This window comes from Callospermophilus lateralis, chromosome 18 (genome assembly GCF_048772815.1).
Source record: "Callospermophilus lateralis isolate mCalLat2 chromosome 18, mCalLat2.hap1, whole genome shotgun sequence".
Lineage (NCBI taxonomy): Eukaryota > Metazoa > Chordata > Mammalia > Rodentia > Sciuridae > Callospermophilus > Callospermophilus lateralis.
In genome coordinates, this window is record NC_135322.1 from 9,203,524 (window position 1) to 9,220,629 (window position 17,106).

The 17,106-nt window shown below is 49.5% G+C and overlaps 1 protein-coding gene across 1 annotated transcript; it reads right to left on the reverse strand.

Moving 5' to 3' along the window:
- Window positions 1–5,468: 5,468 nt before the first annotated feature.
- Window positions 5,469–13,686, reverse strand: C5ar1 (complement C5a receptor 1). Its single transcript, XM_076838567.1, has 2 exons — window positions 13,652–13,686; window positions 5,469–7,570 (listed from the first exon to the last, which is right to left on the reverse strand). Exons 1-2 carry the CDS (start codon window positions 13,652–13,654, stop codon window positions 6,518–6,520), a joined length of 1,056 nt encoding a protein of 351 aa, XP_076694682.1. The 5' UTR covers window positions 13,655–13,686; the 3' UTR covers window positions 5,469–6,517.
- Window positions 13,687–17,106: the final 3,420 nt, after the last annotated feature.

Below are 17,106 nucleotides of genomic sequence, written 5' to 3' on the forward strand. Positions count from 1 at the left end.
GGCTCCATTCTTTTGGCCTGACTTGACCTTGATTACCTCCCAAACGTCTCACCTCCAAACATCAGAGACAGATTAGTTCCATCCCTCCTTATGCCTCATGATGGAGAGTAAATTTCATGAATTTTTTGGGGTCAGTCAAACCACAGCAGTTTTTTTTCTGCAAAAGGAAAGTATATATTTTTGTTTTTGTGGGTCAAGAAGACAACCAGGGCCTGATGATAGGCCACAGACAGAACGGGCTTGGCTGTGTCCAATCAAACTTTATTCACAACAACTTGTCGTGGGCCAGATTTGCTGACCCCTTGATCTAAATCAAAGACCCTGAGGTGGAGTGTTAGACCCAGAGACTCCTAGAATGTTGGAATCCCAGAATGCTGGCCCAAGGGGTCCTGCAATGCGAGTCACAGACTATTTAAATCAGAGGATTCTAGAATGTCACAGCGGCCTCAGAGGGCAAGAGGCCCAGAGTTCCAGGTGTTAGACGTTAGGAATTCGTGGATGCTGCCAGGTACACAGTGGTGCACGCCTGTAATCCCAGAGGCTCAGGAGGCTGAGGCAGGAGGATCACAGATTCGAAGCCAGCCTCAGCAACTTAGCAAGGCCCAAGCAACTCAGTGAGACCCTGTCTCAAGACAAAAATTAAAACAACAGGCTGGGGGTGTGGCTCAGCTGGGTTCAATCCCTGGTAAAGAAAGAAAGAAAACGGGGGGGGGGGGGGGGGGGGGCAGAAAGGAGGGAGGGAGGGAAGGAGGGGAGGGAAAAGGAAAAGAAGAAAGAGAGGGAGGGAGGGAGAGATGTGTAGATGTCCTGAATGTTAGCCAAGAAAATCTCTCCCCGAGGGTCTCAGACTGTAGCCACTGGCCGCAGGAGACTGCTGAGCACTTCAATGAGGCAGATCCGTGGTAGGAGGTACTTTGAGTATAAAATTCACATCAGATTTCAGAGATTTAGTACATTAAAAAGAGAGAGAGAGAGACCATTGAGTTGTCTGTGTGCCGCACTAGACCCCAGGGCAGACCCCAGGGCGTGGCACAGGCTAGGGACGCCACGTGCAGCCCCAGGATGTGTTTCTGTCCACATGTTATCTCACGTGTGGAAATGACATTATCTTAAATATATCGAGTTCAATAAAATGTACTCCCCAAGTTAACTTTACCGGATCATTTGGTTCTTTGGACGTGCCCCTGCCTGACTGCAGGAAGTGAGGGTCTCCTCCTGACTCACATTACCTTGCTGGTGGGTGGTTCTGGTCCAGAGGGACAAGCTCCCGGCCCCTAGTCATGCGAGGTGCAGACGTCAGTCACATGGCACTGATGGGGGTGGCTCTGGCCCCTGGCCTGGGGGACCCAGGTTCAAAGAGCAGCCCAGTGAGTGAGAACCAAGGGTCCTAGAGGCTGGGGCTCGGGGAGTGTGGCAGGGAGGACAAGCCCATTGTCCACTTCCTTTCCCCGCCACTTCCCCTTTCCAAACCTGTTGACCCAGCAGATTCCCCAGGCCGCACATTGAGCAATCCTCTGGCCTTCCAGCCCACTTCCCTCTCAGGCTGGGCTGGTCAACCCCAGGCAGATCCCACTTCCAGCCTCCGACTGTTGCAGAAAACCATGGCAAGCCTGGATTTGGGGATGGATCTGCTTCCTGAATGGGGGAGGGAGCCTCGCTGGGTCCCACTATTCCTCAGGTCAGGAGAGCTAGAAGGTGGCCAGGGCAGAGAAGGAATGAAGAGGAGTATGAACAGGTACACAGGAAGTGAGGGAGCAGGGGGTGCAGGGTGGCACTCCGAAGGAAGGCAGAGAGGGGGCAGGATGGCCTCAGAGAGACAGGCTGAGCATTCCGGAGAAAGGGGCAGGGGCCAAGCAGGGACCAGGTGGCAGAGGGTGGGAGGCTCGGACCAGACAGGCAGGACGTGGGAAGAAGAGGAGGGTCAGGATGGGTCCCAGGCTCAGGCCCAGTGGCCAAGTGAACAACAGGGTTGTCTCCAAGATGAGGAAGCAAGAGAAGAAGAGGTTTGGAGGATGCTGAGGTCAGTTTTGGTGTGGGGAGTGGGAGGGGAGGTCAGATGTAGAAAGAGAGATGTCAATGATAGGAGGTGAAGTCACAAGAACTAGTGAGAGGAGAAGTCATGAAGAGTGAGCTCAGCTGGGTGTGGTGGTGCACACCTGTGGCCCCAGCTACTTGGGAGGCTGAGGCAAGAGGAGTGCAAGTTCGAGGCCAGCCTCCACAACCTAGTAAGACCCTGTCTCAAAATAAAACATATAAAGGGCTGAGGGCAGGGGTGGGTGCTCAGTGGTAGAGTGCTTGCCTCGCATGGGTGAGACCCTGAGTTCCATCCTCAATGCAACATACACAAAGTATAAATAAATAAAAACAAAGAGAGTGAGGTCCAGAGAGCTGGTGTTGAAGAGCAGATCTGCAAGTCAGCTTTTGTCATATAACCATACCAAACACTCCCTCACTGTGACAGAATACCCAAGAAAATCAACTTACAAGGAGGAAACGCAGAGGTTTTGATTCATGTTTACTTGGCCTCATTGCTTTGGGCCTGTATTGAAGCAGCATGTCACACCCAGGAACATGAGGTACAGCAGAATCTCCTGCCTATGGTGGTGAGTAAGCAAGGAGATAAGGGGGTTTAGGGTTCCCACAGCCTGTTCAAAGTCACACTCCCATGACCCAATTTTTTCCCCCAGGCCTCACTTCCTGAAGGTTCCACCACCTCCCAAGAGCATCATGCTCTGTCTGGCTCACAGTTTTGGGGGTTCTGATTGGTTGGCCCCAGTCCTCTGTGGTGAGGCAGCCCATCATGGCGGAGCACACCATGAAGCAAAGCCGCTCACCTCAGGCCAGGAGGCAAGAGAGTGCAGAGGGGGCTAGGTCCCATGATTCCCTCCAAGGCCACGCCCCCAATGACCTAAAGGCCTCCCACTAGGCCCCACCTCCTAAAGCTCTCAACACTGCACCCAGTGCCACCCTGGCCAAAGCCTTTAAGGGCCTCTGGGGAGCATTAGCAACCAAACCACAGGAGCAGAGAGAGAGACAGGGGAAATGAAGCTGGGAGGTAGAGGACACCAGCCAGATCAGCAGCCATCCAGTGAGGAGGAGGTAGAAGGGCCATTCAGGATTAGGAGGGACTTGGGGAGAAGGATCTGCACCCCCTCCCTAAAAACTAGGGGTGCCTGGAGCTCAGGTATCCTCCAGCGGCCTGGTCCCAAGAGGTGGGCATAAGTGAACACAAGTCTCAGAGCACATCTTGTCCCAGGTACACCAACATTCACTATCAAGCAGGCACAAACATCACACGCAGTACTTGGAAGCCTGAGGTAGGAGGATCGCAAGTTTGAGGCCAGCCTCAGAAATTTAGTGAGGCCCTAAGCAACTTAGTGTGACCCTGTCTCAAAATTTAAAAATCCAAAGGGCTGGGGATGTGGCTCAGTGGTTAAGTACCCTTGGGTTCAATCCCCAGTAACAACAATAACTAATAATAATAATAATAATAATTGCACAAAGCCTTTTCTGGAAGCTCGACACAAATGCTCCCTGTTGCACCAAGATGCTCAGACAGTGTCTTTAAGAGTCGTCCCCAAGGCAGCCACGAGGATGCTATTGCAAGAGCATGCTACCCTGTCTGTCAGGATCAGGCCCCGCTCAGCCAGCTCTGGCAGAGAGGGAGGGGACTCCGCACATGTGCCCGTTGCTGGAGCAGCCACCAGCCCTGCAAGGCGACTGAGCACTTGAAAAGGGTGAGGCCCATTCAGACAGGCTCTGGGTGCCAGTACACAGACGGGTTCAAAGACTGAGTACCAAAGGAAAGAAAGACAAAGAGAAAGAAAGAACGAAGGAAGGGGAAGGAGGGAGGAACAGGTTCCTTCAATAATATTTTTACATTGATTACAATGACGTTGAAATACTAATACTTTGGATGAGTTGGATTAAGTAAGATATATGATTGCTTAGATTGCTGTCATTTTACATATTAGGTTTCATAGAGAGTAACACAGTTTAAATGTATTGTAAATATATTAATACATACAGATCTCTGTACTTACAATAAGGTTCCATCTGTATGTAAGTTAAAAATATCTTACATTGGAAATGCATTTAACACACCTCACCTAGCCTAGTCTACCTAAGAGCACTCAGACCACTGTGTAGGCCTGTGACTGGGCCATCATCTGACACAACCTACTGAACACTAAAGTGTTGAATATAGCATGCAATTTACTGAATATTGTGCTGAACCTGGAAAAACAGAATGATAGTATGAAAAATCATAAGCCAAACCATTATAAGATGGAGACCACCTGTATATATTATACATATTAACATATTATGTGATCTATATTTCATCTTTTATGTATCTATATTTTTTTAAAGAGAGAGAGAGGGAGAGAAATTTTAATATTTTTTTTTAGTTTTCGGCGGACACAACATCTTTGTTTGTATGTGGTGCTGAGGATCGAACCCAGGCTGCAGGCATGCCAGGCAAGCGCACTACCGCTTGAGCCACATCCCCAGCCCTATGTATCTATACTTTTTTGGTATATACATATATATATATATACACACATACATATACATACATATATATATATACACTATTCACAAAGTACAAATATATCACCAATATCATTGTTTATATGACATACAATTATAGTAGATTATTAAATATGTATTAGTCATTACCATAATGAAATACCTGAAACAGGCTACCTATGGAGAAAAGAAGTTTATTTATTTTACTTTGTGTGTGTGTGTGTGTGTGTGTGAGAGAGAGAGAGAGAGAGAGAGAGAGAGAGAAAGGGGGAGAGAGAGAGAGAGGGAGGGAGGGAGGAGGCGGGAGACGCTGGGGATTGAACCCAGGGGTGCTATACCACTGAGCCATATTCCCAGCCCTTTGTGCTTTTTATTTTGAGACAAGAGTCCCACTAAGTTGCCGAGGCTGACCTCAAACTTGTGATCCTCCTGCCTCAGCCTCCTGAGATGCTTGGATTACAGACGTGCACCACCATGCCCAGGCTGAAAAAGAGATTTATTTAGGCCACCATTTAGGAGGTTCAAGGGCATGACCTGCATTGGTTCTGGTGAGGGCTGGATTTTAATAATGGTGATGGAGACTGGCCATGGCAGGAACCTGAGTCAGAGCAAGTGTTCATATCTCCCGTAGGAAACAGGACTGCGTGAGCCAACCCTCCCGTGAGACCCACCCAGGAGTCTCCAAGAGCTTCCTTCAGAAGACCCCCCCCCCCCCGCCCCACCACCTAAGGACCTCCCGCTGAGCCCCACCTCCCAAGGATTCCCCAGGCTCCCAAGAGCACCACGCTGCAGATCAAGCCTTCAATCACAACAGACCCTTGGGGACATCCAACCACCCAAACCATGGCACATCTATGACAATGACCATTGCATCACTTTTTAATGTGCCCCTGCTTTACACAATCACACTTCTCATGTTGCCTGTACTTCTTTTCTAGCTAATCCACGCCCACACACTATTTCCATATCCATTCTTTATTTGATCACACAAGTCATGCAGGCTGCTTTCAACAAGCTTGCAGGGTTAGACAGAGTAGGATTCTATTGAAAAGGGTTCTTGAAATGACAAGATGGCAGGCATGGAGGGTGGACTGGCTGTTGTCTGGGGTTAGGACAAGGCTGGGGATGGGGAAGTGGGTGGGCACGACCATTGAAGGGTTCCCAGTGGTGATGGGGATGTCCCTGGACCCTTGGCTGTGTCAAGCTCGACATTCCGATGTGAAGAACCACAGGCTCCCTCCCTCCTATTTCTTATAACATTGAATCTGCAATAAAAAGTCCACAGAAGGGGCTGGGGTTGTGGGTCAGGAGTAGAGCACTTGCCTAGCATGTGTGAGGCACTGGGTTCGAATCTCAGCACCACATATAAATATATGAGTAAAATAAAGGTCCATCAACACCTAAAAAACAGAAGTCAACAGAAAAAGAAAGTGTAGGGCTGGAGGTGTGGCTCAGTGGAGAACACCTGCCTAGTATACACAAGGCCTTGGGTTCCATGCCCAACACCCGCCCCCCACCAAAAAAAAAAAAAAAAAAAAACAGCAGGTTTTAAAGCAAAAAAGTCACATTCTTCTATTACCCCACTTCCGGGAGATAACCACTGGAGGTGTGTTTGCCCATCTCAGTCTTCCTCCTCCATTTCCCCATAACCACATGACATCTTTTCACTTACTACTTTTTAAAAGTGCTCCAATTATATAGCAGGTTAACTTAAAGCTTTTATTTAAGTGAACTTGCAAATTTCCAGCAGCTCAGGAGGCTGAGGCACGAGGGTCTCAAGTTCCAGGCCAGCCTCAGCAACTCAGGGAGGCCCTAAGCCACTTAGCGAGATCCTGTGTCAAAATAAAAAAATAAAAAGGACTGGGGGTGGGGCTCAGTGGTAGAGTGTCCCTGGGTTCAATCCCTGGTACCAAAAGAAAAGCAGAAAAATAATGGCTGTCAAGGAAGAGGGACCCTGGGGGTGCGTAGTGGCCGAGGAAGCCCCCCCTTACACCGCTTGGGTCTTCTGGGACGGGGTGTCCATGGTGGAGCGCGTGAAAGACTTGCTCTCCCGGCACTGGGATTCCTCGGCCAAGGCGTTGCGGAGAATGCTGGGGAGGGACCTGCGCAGGCGGCCCTGGAAGCCCCTGCCGGCCACCACATAAATGATGGGGTTGATACAGCAGTTAAGGTAGGCGACAGACACGCACAGGGAGTCCAGCTTGCGCACCCGCAGGAAGACAGACGAGGAACTGGGGTACAAAGCCATTATCATCCCTGTCACCTGGTAGGGCAGCCAGAAGATGAAGAAGCTGGTCACCACAGCCACCACCACCTTGAGCGTCTTGGTGGAGCGCGTGGCCCTGCGTCTCCACGTGCGGATCAGGAGGAAGGTGTAGCAGATATTGAGGGTGAAGAGCGGCCACAGAAAGCCCACCACCAGGCGCACGATGGCCACGGCCCTCTCCTTGCGCCGGCCGTCGTTCCCGTAGTCCACGCCACATATGATCTTGCGTGGGAAATACTCCTCGTGCACCTTGCGGTACAGAAAGGAGGGAATGGTCAGGAGCAGGGCCAAGCCCCAGGCCACGCCACAGGCGATCCAGGCCAAGCCCGCCCCGCGGAAGTTCTGGCACCAGATGGGATTGAACACCAGCAAGAAGCGATCTGCGCTGATGGTGGCCAGGAGCAGGATGCTGGCGTACATGTTGAGCAGGATAAGGGAGGGCAGGATCCGGCAGGCCGCCTCCCCAAAGTACCAGTTGCTTTGCAATACGACAGATGCAAACAAGACGGGCAGTGCCAGGCAGGAGAGGAGGTCAGCCACTGCCAAGTTCAGAAACCAGATGGCGTTGATGGTTCGCTTGGCCTCGAATGCTGTCACCCAGACCACCAGGGCATTGCCCGGCACACCCACTAGGAAGACCATCAAAAAGATGACCAAAGCTATGATGTCCGTGGCTCGCAGGTTATAGGAAGTGTTGTCCACAGGTGTGTCAGGGTCCAGGGTTCCATGCGGGTAGTCGTAGGGGTAATCAAAGGTGCTGTTATCCATGAAGGCCTGTGTGGAATCGGGGAGGCAGAGAGGGTCTGAGTTGGCAGACCTGGGTTGGGAGGGGGTTGGCACAGTCCTGAGTTTCTGCCGACTTCCCACCTCTCCCAGCCTCCCTCCTCTTGGGCAGTGGGAATGCTGAGGCCTGAGAGGGAGCTGGGACCTGTGCCACTTATGCTTCCATCCTGACAGGTCTGCCTGCTCCCCTGCCACCTCCCCCTGGAGCCTGTGGACCGGGATTTCCTCATGACCCAGAAACCAGTTAAACCCTAGCCTGGCTGCTAAGCTAGAGCCACTGGCCATCCTGCTCAGTCAATGCTCCTGACAAGCGGCTTGTTGGAGAATTTTAATATCCCTAAATACTCAGATGTTGTTATCGGATAGCTTTCCCCACACATGTCACCACCAAAAGCCCTTTTCCTGGCTTCTGTCCACGGAGGTCCATGACTGGTTCAATGGTTCAATGCCCTTGGAGGGGCTTCCAGGAGAAGGCAGTGGTTTGGCAGTGCCTCACTTACCGTGGGCACAAAATTTAGGCAGTACCCAAAAGATCCAGTCATCAAGATAAATGTTTTTTACTTATTATTATTATCATTATTATTAATTTTGTGGTTCTGAAGATCAAACCCAGGACCTTGTGTATGCCAGGCAAATACTTTACCACTGAGCCACATCCCCAGCCCAAGATAAATCATCTTTTAATGCAATATTTTATTCATTTATTTACTGTACTGGAGATTTAACCCAGAAGTGCTTTACCACTGAACCACATCCCCAGCCCCACCCCTTTTTTTAAACTTTTATTTATTTATTTATTTATTTTTTAATTTAATTTTTTTTTTTTTTTTTTTTTTTTTTGAGACAGGGTCTCACCAAGTTGCTTAGGATCTCGCTTAGTTGCTGAGGCTGGTTTTGAACTTGCGATCCTCCTGCCTCAGCCTCCAAAGACAGTGGTATTACAGTTGTACCCACTGCTCCCGGCCAAACATTGAATTTCTGACATTAGTTACTGCCATGCTCATGGAGGTGAATGTCCTCCATCATGAGAAATGACACTGAAATTTTGTAGCATAAAAGGGCAGGATGCCTGCACCTTACTCGAAAAAATAAAAATAAGAAAGACACCAGATGAGAGAAAGAGAGAAAGGATGTCTGGATGGTTGGATGATGAACAGATAGAAAGACGGATGGAAAGACCAATGGAAGATAGAAGATGAAATGGGTGACGGATGCATAAATAGATAATGGGTAGGTAAGTTTGGAAAATCCGGATAAAAATTACGAGACTTCTTGCACTGTTCTTGTAATTTTTCTATAACTTTGAAAATATTTCTAAAGAGAAAGTTAAAATGTTTAAAATATTTCCTTTGGTAAATATCCCCTGCCCTGGGCCTACACGGCGCCCCGCTTCCAATTCGCTACTGTGAGACACGCCCCCTCCTGGGGGGCGTGCCCAGGTTTCCACAGGGTCCCACATGGCTCAGCTGCAGCCCACCCCCACGCTCTCTCCCAGGAGGTTCTGCATGGTAGCAGGTTGTCAGACATTTTGCATGTCCCCTTTGGATGTGACATATGAAGCTAACCCTGCTTCTGCTGACTTCACAAGCTCTCAGCAAACCTTGGCTGCGGAATGAGTCAGACCCCGTGGCTGCGGAATGACTCAGACCCCGAAAGTAAGGCTTCCCGATCCTGGCTCCCCAGTTGCGCCATCATCCCCTCCTCAGCCCACAAAACTCCTTTCCTGCATGATGTCACTCTGTCCTTTCTTCTTGCTGACCTCATGAGGACAGAACACTCTGATTTCCAGAATCTTCTCCATGCCAACAGCTCACAAAGTTTTGGTCATGGCAGTATCCCTTACAAAGTTTGGAAATAACTGAAGTGCTCAGCAAGGGGGGATTGGCTGAGTTAATTGGGCAGCAAGAAGGGACTGGTTAAATAAATGGTGGCGTATCTGGGCAAAAGAACTCGCAAAAAGAATGAGGAAGTTGTTGAGGTAAAGATGTAAAAATATTTCCAAGATAAAGCAGAAAAGATGCTCAGTGGGCAAAACATATTGCCTACAAAACTGGAAATGCGCTCGTGTATGTGTGTGTGTACTTATGTGTACGCAGGCTAGCTCTGGAAACTTGCCACAGTGTTTACCCCCTGGGGAGGGAGGGGGGCTGGGGGAACAGAAATTAGAAGGCACTTATTCACTATATATACTTTTGTTCTTGGATATAGAACTATGCAGTGCATTGCTGATTCCAAAACCTGAATATCATAAAAGATACATTTGACCTTTCACATGCATAGGCATGGTTCTGCACCCGTGGATCCAACCAAACACAGATCGAAAATATTTGAAAAGAATAATTGTGTCGGTACTGAAAATTACAGAGCCATAGTTGTACAATTAAATAACTATGTACACGGAATTTAGATGGTATAGGTATCATAAGTCATCTAGAAATGATTTAAAGTATAAGGAGCCTGGTGGGCAGCACACATCTGTAATCCCAGCGGATCAGGAGTCCAAAGCAGGAAGACTGCAAGTTCAAAGCCAGCCTCAGCAACTTAGTGAGGCCCTGTCTCAAAATAACAAAAAGGGTTGGGGTGTGGTTTAGTGGCTAAGCATCCCTGGGTTCAATCTCTAATATAAATAAATAGCATATAGGGAAGAACGTGCACAGGTTAAATGTGCAAAAATGGAGCCATTGAATACAAAGGACTTGTGCATCTTGGACTTGGGTACTTCTGGAGTCCCGGAACCAATTCTCTGTGGATGCCGAAGGAGTGGGTATCCCAGAACCCATGATTCTACAATTCAAGGAGTCTAAGATAAAGATCCTGGGTGCATTCCTTCTTTAGGTAAATATTCACTGGCCGGAGGACATACCAGACATACTGTATTCACTGGCCAGGGGACATAGCAGGCATACCTGGCCTCTGCCCTTCAAGAGGTCTACAGGGAGGGAGCGTCAAGTGCTGCCATTAGAATTGTGGCTGTCCCCGAGCCCAGGCTGGTGTAGGGCTTGGAAAAAGACTGCCGCTGTCCAGTAGAACTCTCCCTGGTGACAGAGGTCGGCCTGCCATCTGGGAGGCTCAAGATGGCAGTGCCCGAGCACATGTGGCCACTGAGAACGTGAAATGAGGCCATTTCTCTGGGGAATTAAACTTTTAATTGTATGTCATTTTAATTAACTTTAGATGGCCCCATGGGGCTAGTCGCTACCACAGGGGACAGTGCCAGGCACTGTGGAGGTGCTTCCCAGGCATCGGCTCCTTAATTACCTAATCACAGTGTCTAAGGGCCGGGATGGAGCTCAGTGGTAGAGCAGCAGCCCTGGGCTCCTCCCCAGCAGTAAAACAGTATCTAGCCGGGCGCGGTGGTGCATGCCTATAATCCCAGCAACTCGGGAGGCTGAGGCAGGAGGATGGTGAGTTCAAAGCCAGCCTCAGCAATTTAGCAAGGCCCTACGCAACTCAGTGAGACCCTTCTCTAAATAAAATACAGAAAAGGGCTGGGGATGTGGCTCAGTTGTTAGCACCCCCAGGTTAATCCCCAGTACCAAAAAAAAAAAACAACCCAAACCAGTATCTATGTTGCAGCAACACAGAGGACAAGGTACTGTTATTGCTTCTGAGCTCATGCGCTCATTTTGACAAGAGCTCTTCTCTGTTGCATGGAGAAAGATTGAGAGCAGACACTGGGAAGAATAGAAGAGTGGAACGATCCAGGTGAGGCAGGGGACAGTGGTGGCTTAGATCACAGGGTTGGTAGTAAGGAGCCGTGAGTTCTCAGAGGAGAACAGGGCGAAGGAGAAGACACTGTACTTACAAGAACAGCAGAAATATTGCTATCTCTGTTCTAAGCCCTTTTCACATATCATCTCATTTAATCCACATGACAACTCTTGTTGTTCGCTGTTGTAAAACCTACTTTACAGATGAGAAAAGTGAGCTTCAGAGAGGTTAGGGGAAAGCTTTCTAACTGCTCAGTCAGCAAGAACAGAGACGGGAGGTGACTCCCTGGAGTCAAACTCTAGAACCCTCTCTTTGAGTGGACACCAAAGAAAGAACTGCATTCTAGGTAGAGGGACCCAGGGCAAGAAGGAGGGCATGTGCTACCCTCCAGGAAATGAAAGAAGGTCCGTGGCTGACAGGGTCTAAGACGAGGTTGGAAAGGCCCAGGTGCCATGTTAATGAACTTGGATTTTATCCTGGGGTAATGGGGAGCCATGGGTGGTCTAGGAGCTGGGGTACTACATTAGAGTTTAGGGTTAGAACAATCCCTCCAGCCACTCTGAGGAAGTTAAGCCAGAGGCAGGGGGATCAGAGAGGAGCAGGGGCAGGGATTCAGGCCAGTGAGGCTAGGGGCCTGCAGGAGGCTGATGGCGGAAGCAAGGACAAAACGTGGGATCACAGAGAAGAGACTTGTCCACAGCTGAGCAGCTGACTCTTGGGACCAGCAGCTGGTCCTCGCCTCCCCTCCCCCTTCCTCACTGCACTTGGGTTTCCCTGTGCTTCCAACAGGGAAAGTCCTACCGCCTGTCCCCCTGTGAAAGCAAGACAGCAGACCCAGGGATTTGAACCCAGATATAGATAGATAGATAGATAGATAGATAGATAGAAAGAGATAAATGGCAGGGGATGTGGTTCAGCAGTTAAGTACCTCTGGTTTAAACCCCTGATATCAAAAAACAAACAAATACCAGAAACGACCTAAATCTTCATTGACAGGGAATGAAATTTCCTGCTGGAATATTATTTGACTGATAAAAAGGGAGTCTCAGCTGGGAATCTGGTACCTTCTTTATAGGTTAAAATGAAATGTGGGATGTAAAGTGCTTAGCATGATCCCTGGCATGCAGTTAGCGCTCAATTAAAGCTGGTTAATAATATATGTTAGCTGGATATGATGGCACGTGCTTGTGATACCAGCGACTCAGGAGGCTGAGGCAGGAGGATCACAAATACAGCCATCAGTGAGACTCTCAGCAATTTAGCAAGACCCTGTCTCAAAATAAAAATAAAATAAAATAAAAAGAACAGGGGATAGACCTCAGCGATAAAGCACCACTAGGTTCAATCCCCAGTGCCATAAATAAATAATAAATAAATACCAGATTCTATTCATGAAAAAACAAGATATGAAATAACGTATAAAACACACGGCTATTTGCAAGGGGAGGGAGGGGAGGCACATTGTCTGGGGCCAGGGGAGCCGCGGCCGCGGGTTGGTGGCGTTCTGAGGTCCTGTCTGCTCAAGTGGCCCCCGAAGGGTGGGATGAGGTGAGGCAACGTGGAGCCCCTTCCTGTCCCAGCAGCAGCCTTCCGTTTCCTCCCGCGCGGGTGAGGCAAGGCCTGGCGCAGTGCCCGGATGCAGGTAGAGCAGGGGGACCCCAGGTCAGCTGGAGGACGGGCTCCTCCTGAGACTCACAGAGTCCGTCGGGCAACCTGGGTCAGCCGCCCACCACGGAGGGACCCAGGAATGCTGGTCCTGCCTGGGCGCCCGCCCTCCCATTCTCCCATCTCTATAATTCACAGCATCTGCGACACCTGCGACACCTGCGTGAATCTTGACCACTCTTCCAAACCGGCTCTTTCCAGCCGGCCAACCTTGACCTTGCCTGATCCTGGCCTATGGGACCTTTCCTGGATTTCTCCACCTGTGGAACCTTTCCCCCCTTCGCTGGGGATTGAACCCAGGCCTCACTCATGCCCTGCAGGTGCTCCACCGCTGAGCCACATCCCAGCCCTTTTTATTGGTTCATGGAGAGACAGGGCCTCCCTAAATTGTCGAGGCTGGCTTTGAACTCACGATCCTCCTGCCTCAGCCTCCCAGGCAGCTGGGATCCCATGCGCTGTGCCACCACACCTGGCTGCTCTGTGGAATTCTTAATCATCTTATGAGACCCAACTTGAGGTTTTCCTGCCCTGGGCAAACTTTTATCTGTGAAGTGGTGGCTACCCACGGCATACCATGACAATCTTATTCCTTAGCCACATCCCATTCCTAGAGCGTGAGAGCCTGGGAGGGGGAGAAGAGGGGACTTTGAGGACACGGGGAGGTTGTGGCAAGAGGAGAGCAAGGGGCCCACTCACCATGTCCTGTGCTCCAGGGCGCTGTGGTGGCTGAGCTCCCTCCTGCCCGTCTGGGCTGCGGTTTTTAAAGCCCCAAGGGACCCAGCAGCTAGCAAGGAGGAAATGACCGTCCTTCCTCCCGGGGGCTCCTATTGGCCTGTGCCCTGGGCACCCTGCCTGGGCTCCCTCCATGGGCACACTACCCAGCGCACCCTACACCTTCTCCCTGGTAGGGGAGAGAGAGCCCGGGGCTTGGAAAACTGAGGGAGTTCCTGGCCCCAAGAAGAGAGAAAGCCAGCTGAAATGACTGCTCCTGTCGCGGCTCAGGCCTCGGTTTCCCCATTTGAAGACTTTGAGAGCACCTGCCCGCGTGTGCTTGCGCCCACCCATGCCCCCCTCACCCCAGGTTTCTGGGGAAAAGCTCTGGGGTCCGGTTGGCTTAACAAGCCCCTGGAAGTCAGGGATTGTGATTCCCCCCCGCCTCGCACAGGTTGCTTTGAGGTCTAGAAAGGACATACGGGTAGGTAGAGGTGGCCCAGCACTGGGGACATTGTGCCAACAGGGTTTTGAAGTTGGGTGAAGTAGCCCACAAGCTGCAGCCGCAGTAGCTCCACATCTCGTCACTCCTCCCCTCCCTCCTCCCCTCCCTCCCTCCCTCTTTCTTTCTCCCTTTTTCTCTTTTATTCTGGGTTCCCTGAGAGATGCTAGAACCCGGGAAGGACCCTCTTTTACCGATCCCTGACTTCAGAGGCTCCACTTAGGATTTTTTAACGTTAAGCTAATGGGGAAGTGACACTCATTTGAATTTTGAATCGGATCTCTTCCCAAACTAGAGACATATGGTTCTCTACTCTCGGGATGGCAGGCACCCGCAGCTCTCACAGGCCCCACGATCACAGGGGCCACAACCAACTCTCTCCATTGTCCCTGGTGTCCCGTGTTGTTCAGCTCTGATGTTCGGCAGGTTGAGTGGATTCAATGCATTTGGGACTCAGGAGATTTTCAGTTAACGATGGGCTTGTGTTAGGGGGCATCCATGTTACATTTCTGTGGCTACTATAACAAACTGCCACGAAACAGGTAGCTTAAAGCAACAGAAATCTATCCTCCCACAATTCGCAGGGCCAGATGTCACTAGGGCCAGGTGTAGGGGTGCACACCTTGTAATCCCAGGAACTCAGGAGGCTGAGGCAGGAGGATCTCAAGTTTGAGGCCAGTCTGAGCAACTTAGCAAAACTGTCTCAAAATAAAATAAAAAGGTCTGGGATGTGGCTCTGTGGCACAGTGCTCCTGGGTTCACTCCCCCGACCCCCATACTGCCATCAGGACCATGTTCACTCCAGTCTCCAGGGAGAAGTGCTCCTGGCCTCTTCTAACTCCTGACAGGTACCTGGCCTGTGGCCGCCTCTCTCCTATCCTACCTCTGTGTCCTCTTCACCTCCTCCTCTACAGGGTGCCTGACATATCCCTCCGAGGAGGACTCCTGTGACCACACAAAGCCCACCTAGATAAAGCAGGACAGTATCCCCATCTCAAGATCCTCAACTTAACCCCGATGGCAAAGCGCCTTTTACCACATCAGAGCCACTGTTCCCGGATGCTGGGGTTAGGATGTGGGCCTGGCTGGGAGCCTTTTTCAAACTCCCAAGTGAGTGTGGTTTTGCTGATACAGAAACAGGCTCAATCCCCCGGACTGTTCCGCAACTCTACAGTATATCACCCACATCTTTCCCTACGGTATTTTTCCTACAGAAACCTTCAATCTTTAAAAATCAAGTTTTCTGAGCTGGGCACAGTGTCACCTGATTGTAATCCCAGCTGCTCAGGAGGCTGAGGCAGGAGGATCACTTGATCCCAAAATTTTGAGGCCTGTGCAGTATAGTAAGACCCTGTCTCAAAAAAAAAAAAAGAAAGAAAGACAGAAATCAAGATTTCTTTCCATTGCAAAGGTAATGTCTTTGCATTTGCACATTCTCAAACAATCTTTTTTTTAATATTTATTTTTTAGTTTTTGGCAGACACAACAACATCTTTATTTGTATGTGGTGCTGAGGATCGAACCCGGGCCGCACGCATGCCAGGCGAGCGCACTACCGCTTGAGCCACATCCCCAGGCCTCAAACAATCTTTTGTTTTTTTTCCTTCTGCTATCACTGAGCCCCCAGTTTCCCTGCTGCATTTCTGAATTCACAGTTTGGAGGGGAGGCACCTACACTTTCTCAAGTGTGGCTTTTGTGCTTGATGTTCAGCTACATTACCTGGCAAGGATTTTGAAGAGGGATTTGTGGGGATTCTGGGTTTTGTAGTAATGCAGTGTTATTCTGACCCAGACCTGGAGGGGGCGGCAGAGAGGAGAGACTTAGGCAGCCAGGACATATCCACTTGACCTACATTTTCTGGGCCCTGGACCTTTGATAAGGCTTTTGTTTTGCTATCAGGGATTGAACCCAGGGTTGCTTAACCACTGAGCCTCATCATCAGCCCATTTTGTTTTTTTTTAACTTAGAGACAGGGTCTCACTGAGTTGCTCAGGGCCTCACTAAGTTGCTGAGGCTGGCTTTGAACTTGTGATCCTCCTGCCTCAGCCTGCCGAGCCACTGGAATTACAGGCTTGTACCACTGTGCCCAGCTGGAGTCATGGTTTTTATAAATACATTTTTAGAACACCGTGTTTGTCTTGCCAGCCTCAGTCCTTTGTTAGTGAAAACTTTTTGTTCAATCACTTCCCTATTGGTAGAATTTTAGGTGGTTTCCATGTTTTGTATATACCAGGCCCTCCAGTATCAGCATTCATACTTATTGCGGATGATTCTCTAGAACTGAAATTGCAGTGTGTGTGCACCATTCTCTGTGTGTCCGCTTCATAAGAATCCCCTGGATTCTTCAAAATCCATACCTGCACTGCCCAATACAGCAGGCATCGGCCTGGTGGCCCCTGAGCCCTTAGCCCTTGAAAACAACAGTCTGAATTGTGATGGCTGTGACTATAACACACACGGGGTTTCAAGAGACAGGATTGTAAAAGATTCAATAATTTTATACTGATTACATGTTAATATTTTGGATAAACTGAATTAAGCAAAATCATTATTAATTCATATATGATGGCATAATATAAATAATATCATTACAGTGCCTATAACATATTGTTTCACTACTATCATTGCTATAAATATAACATCAGCCAGGCTCAGTAGCTTGGGAGGCTGAGGCAGGAAGTTCACAAGTTCAAAGACAGCCTCAGCAAATTATTTATTTATTATTATTATTTTTTTTTTTTTAAAGAGAGAGTGAGAGAGGAGAGAGAGAGAGAGAGAGAGAGAGAGAGAGAGAGAGAGAGAATTTTTTAATATTTATTTTTTAGTTCTCGGCGGACACAACATCTTTGTTTGTACGTGGTGCTGAGAATCCAACCCGGGCCGCACGCATGCCAGGCAAGCGGGCTACCACTTGAGCCACATCCCCAGCCCCTTATT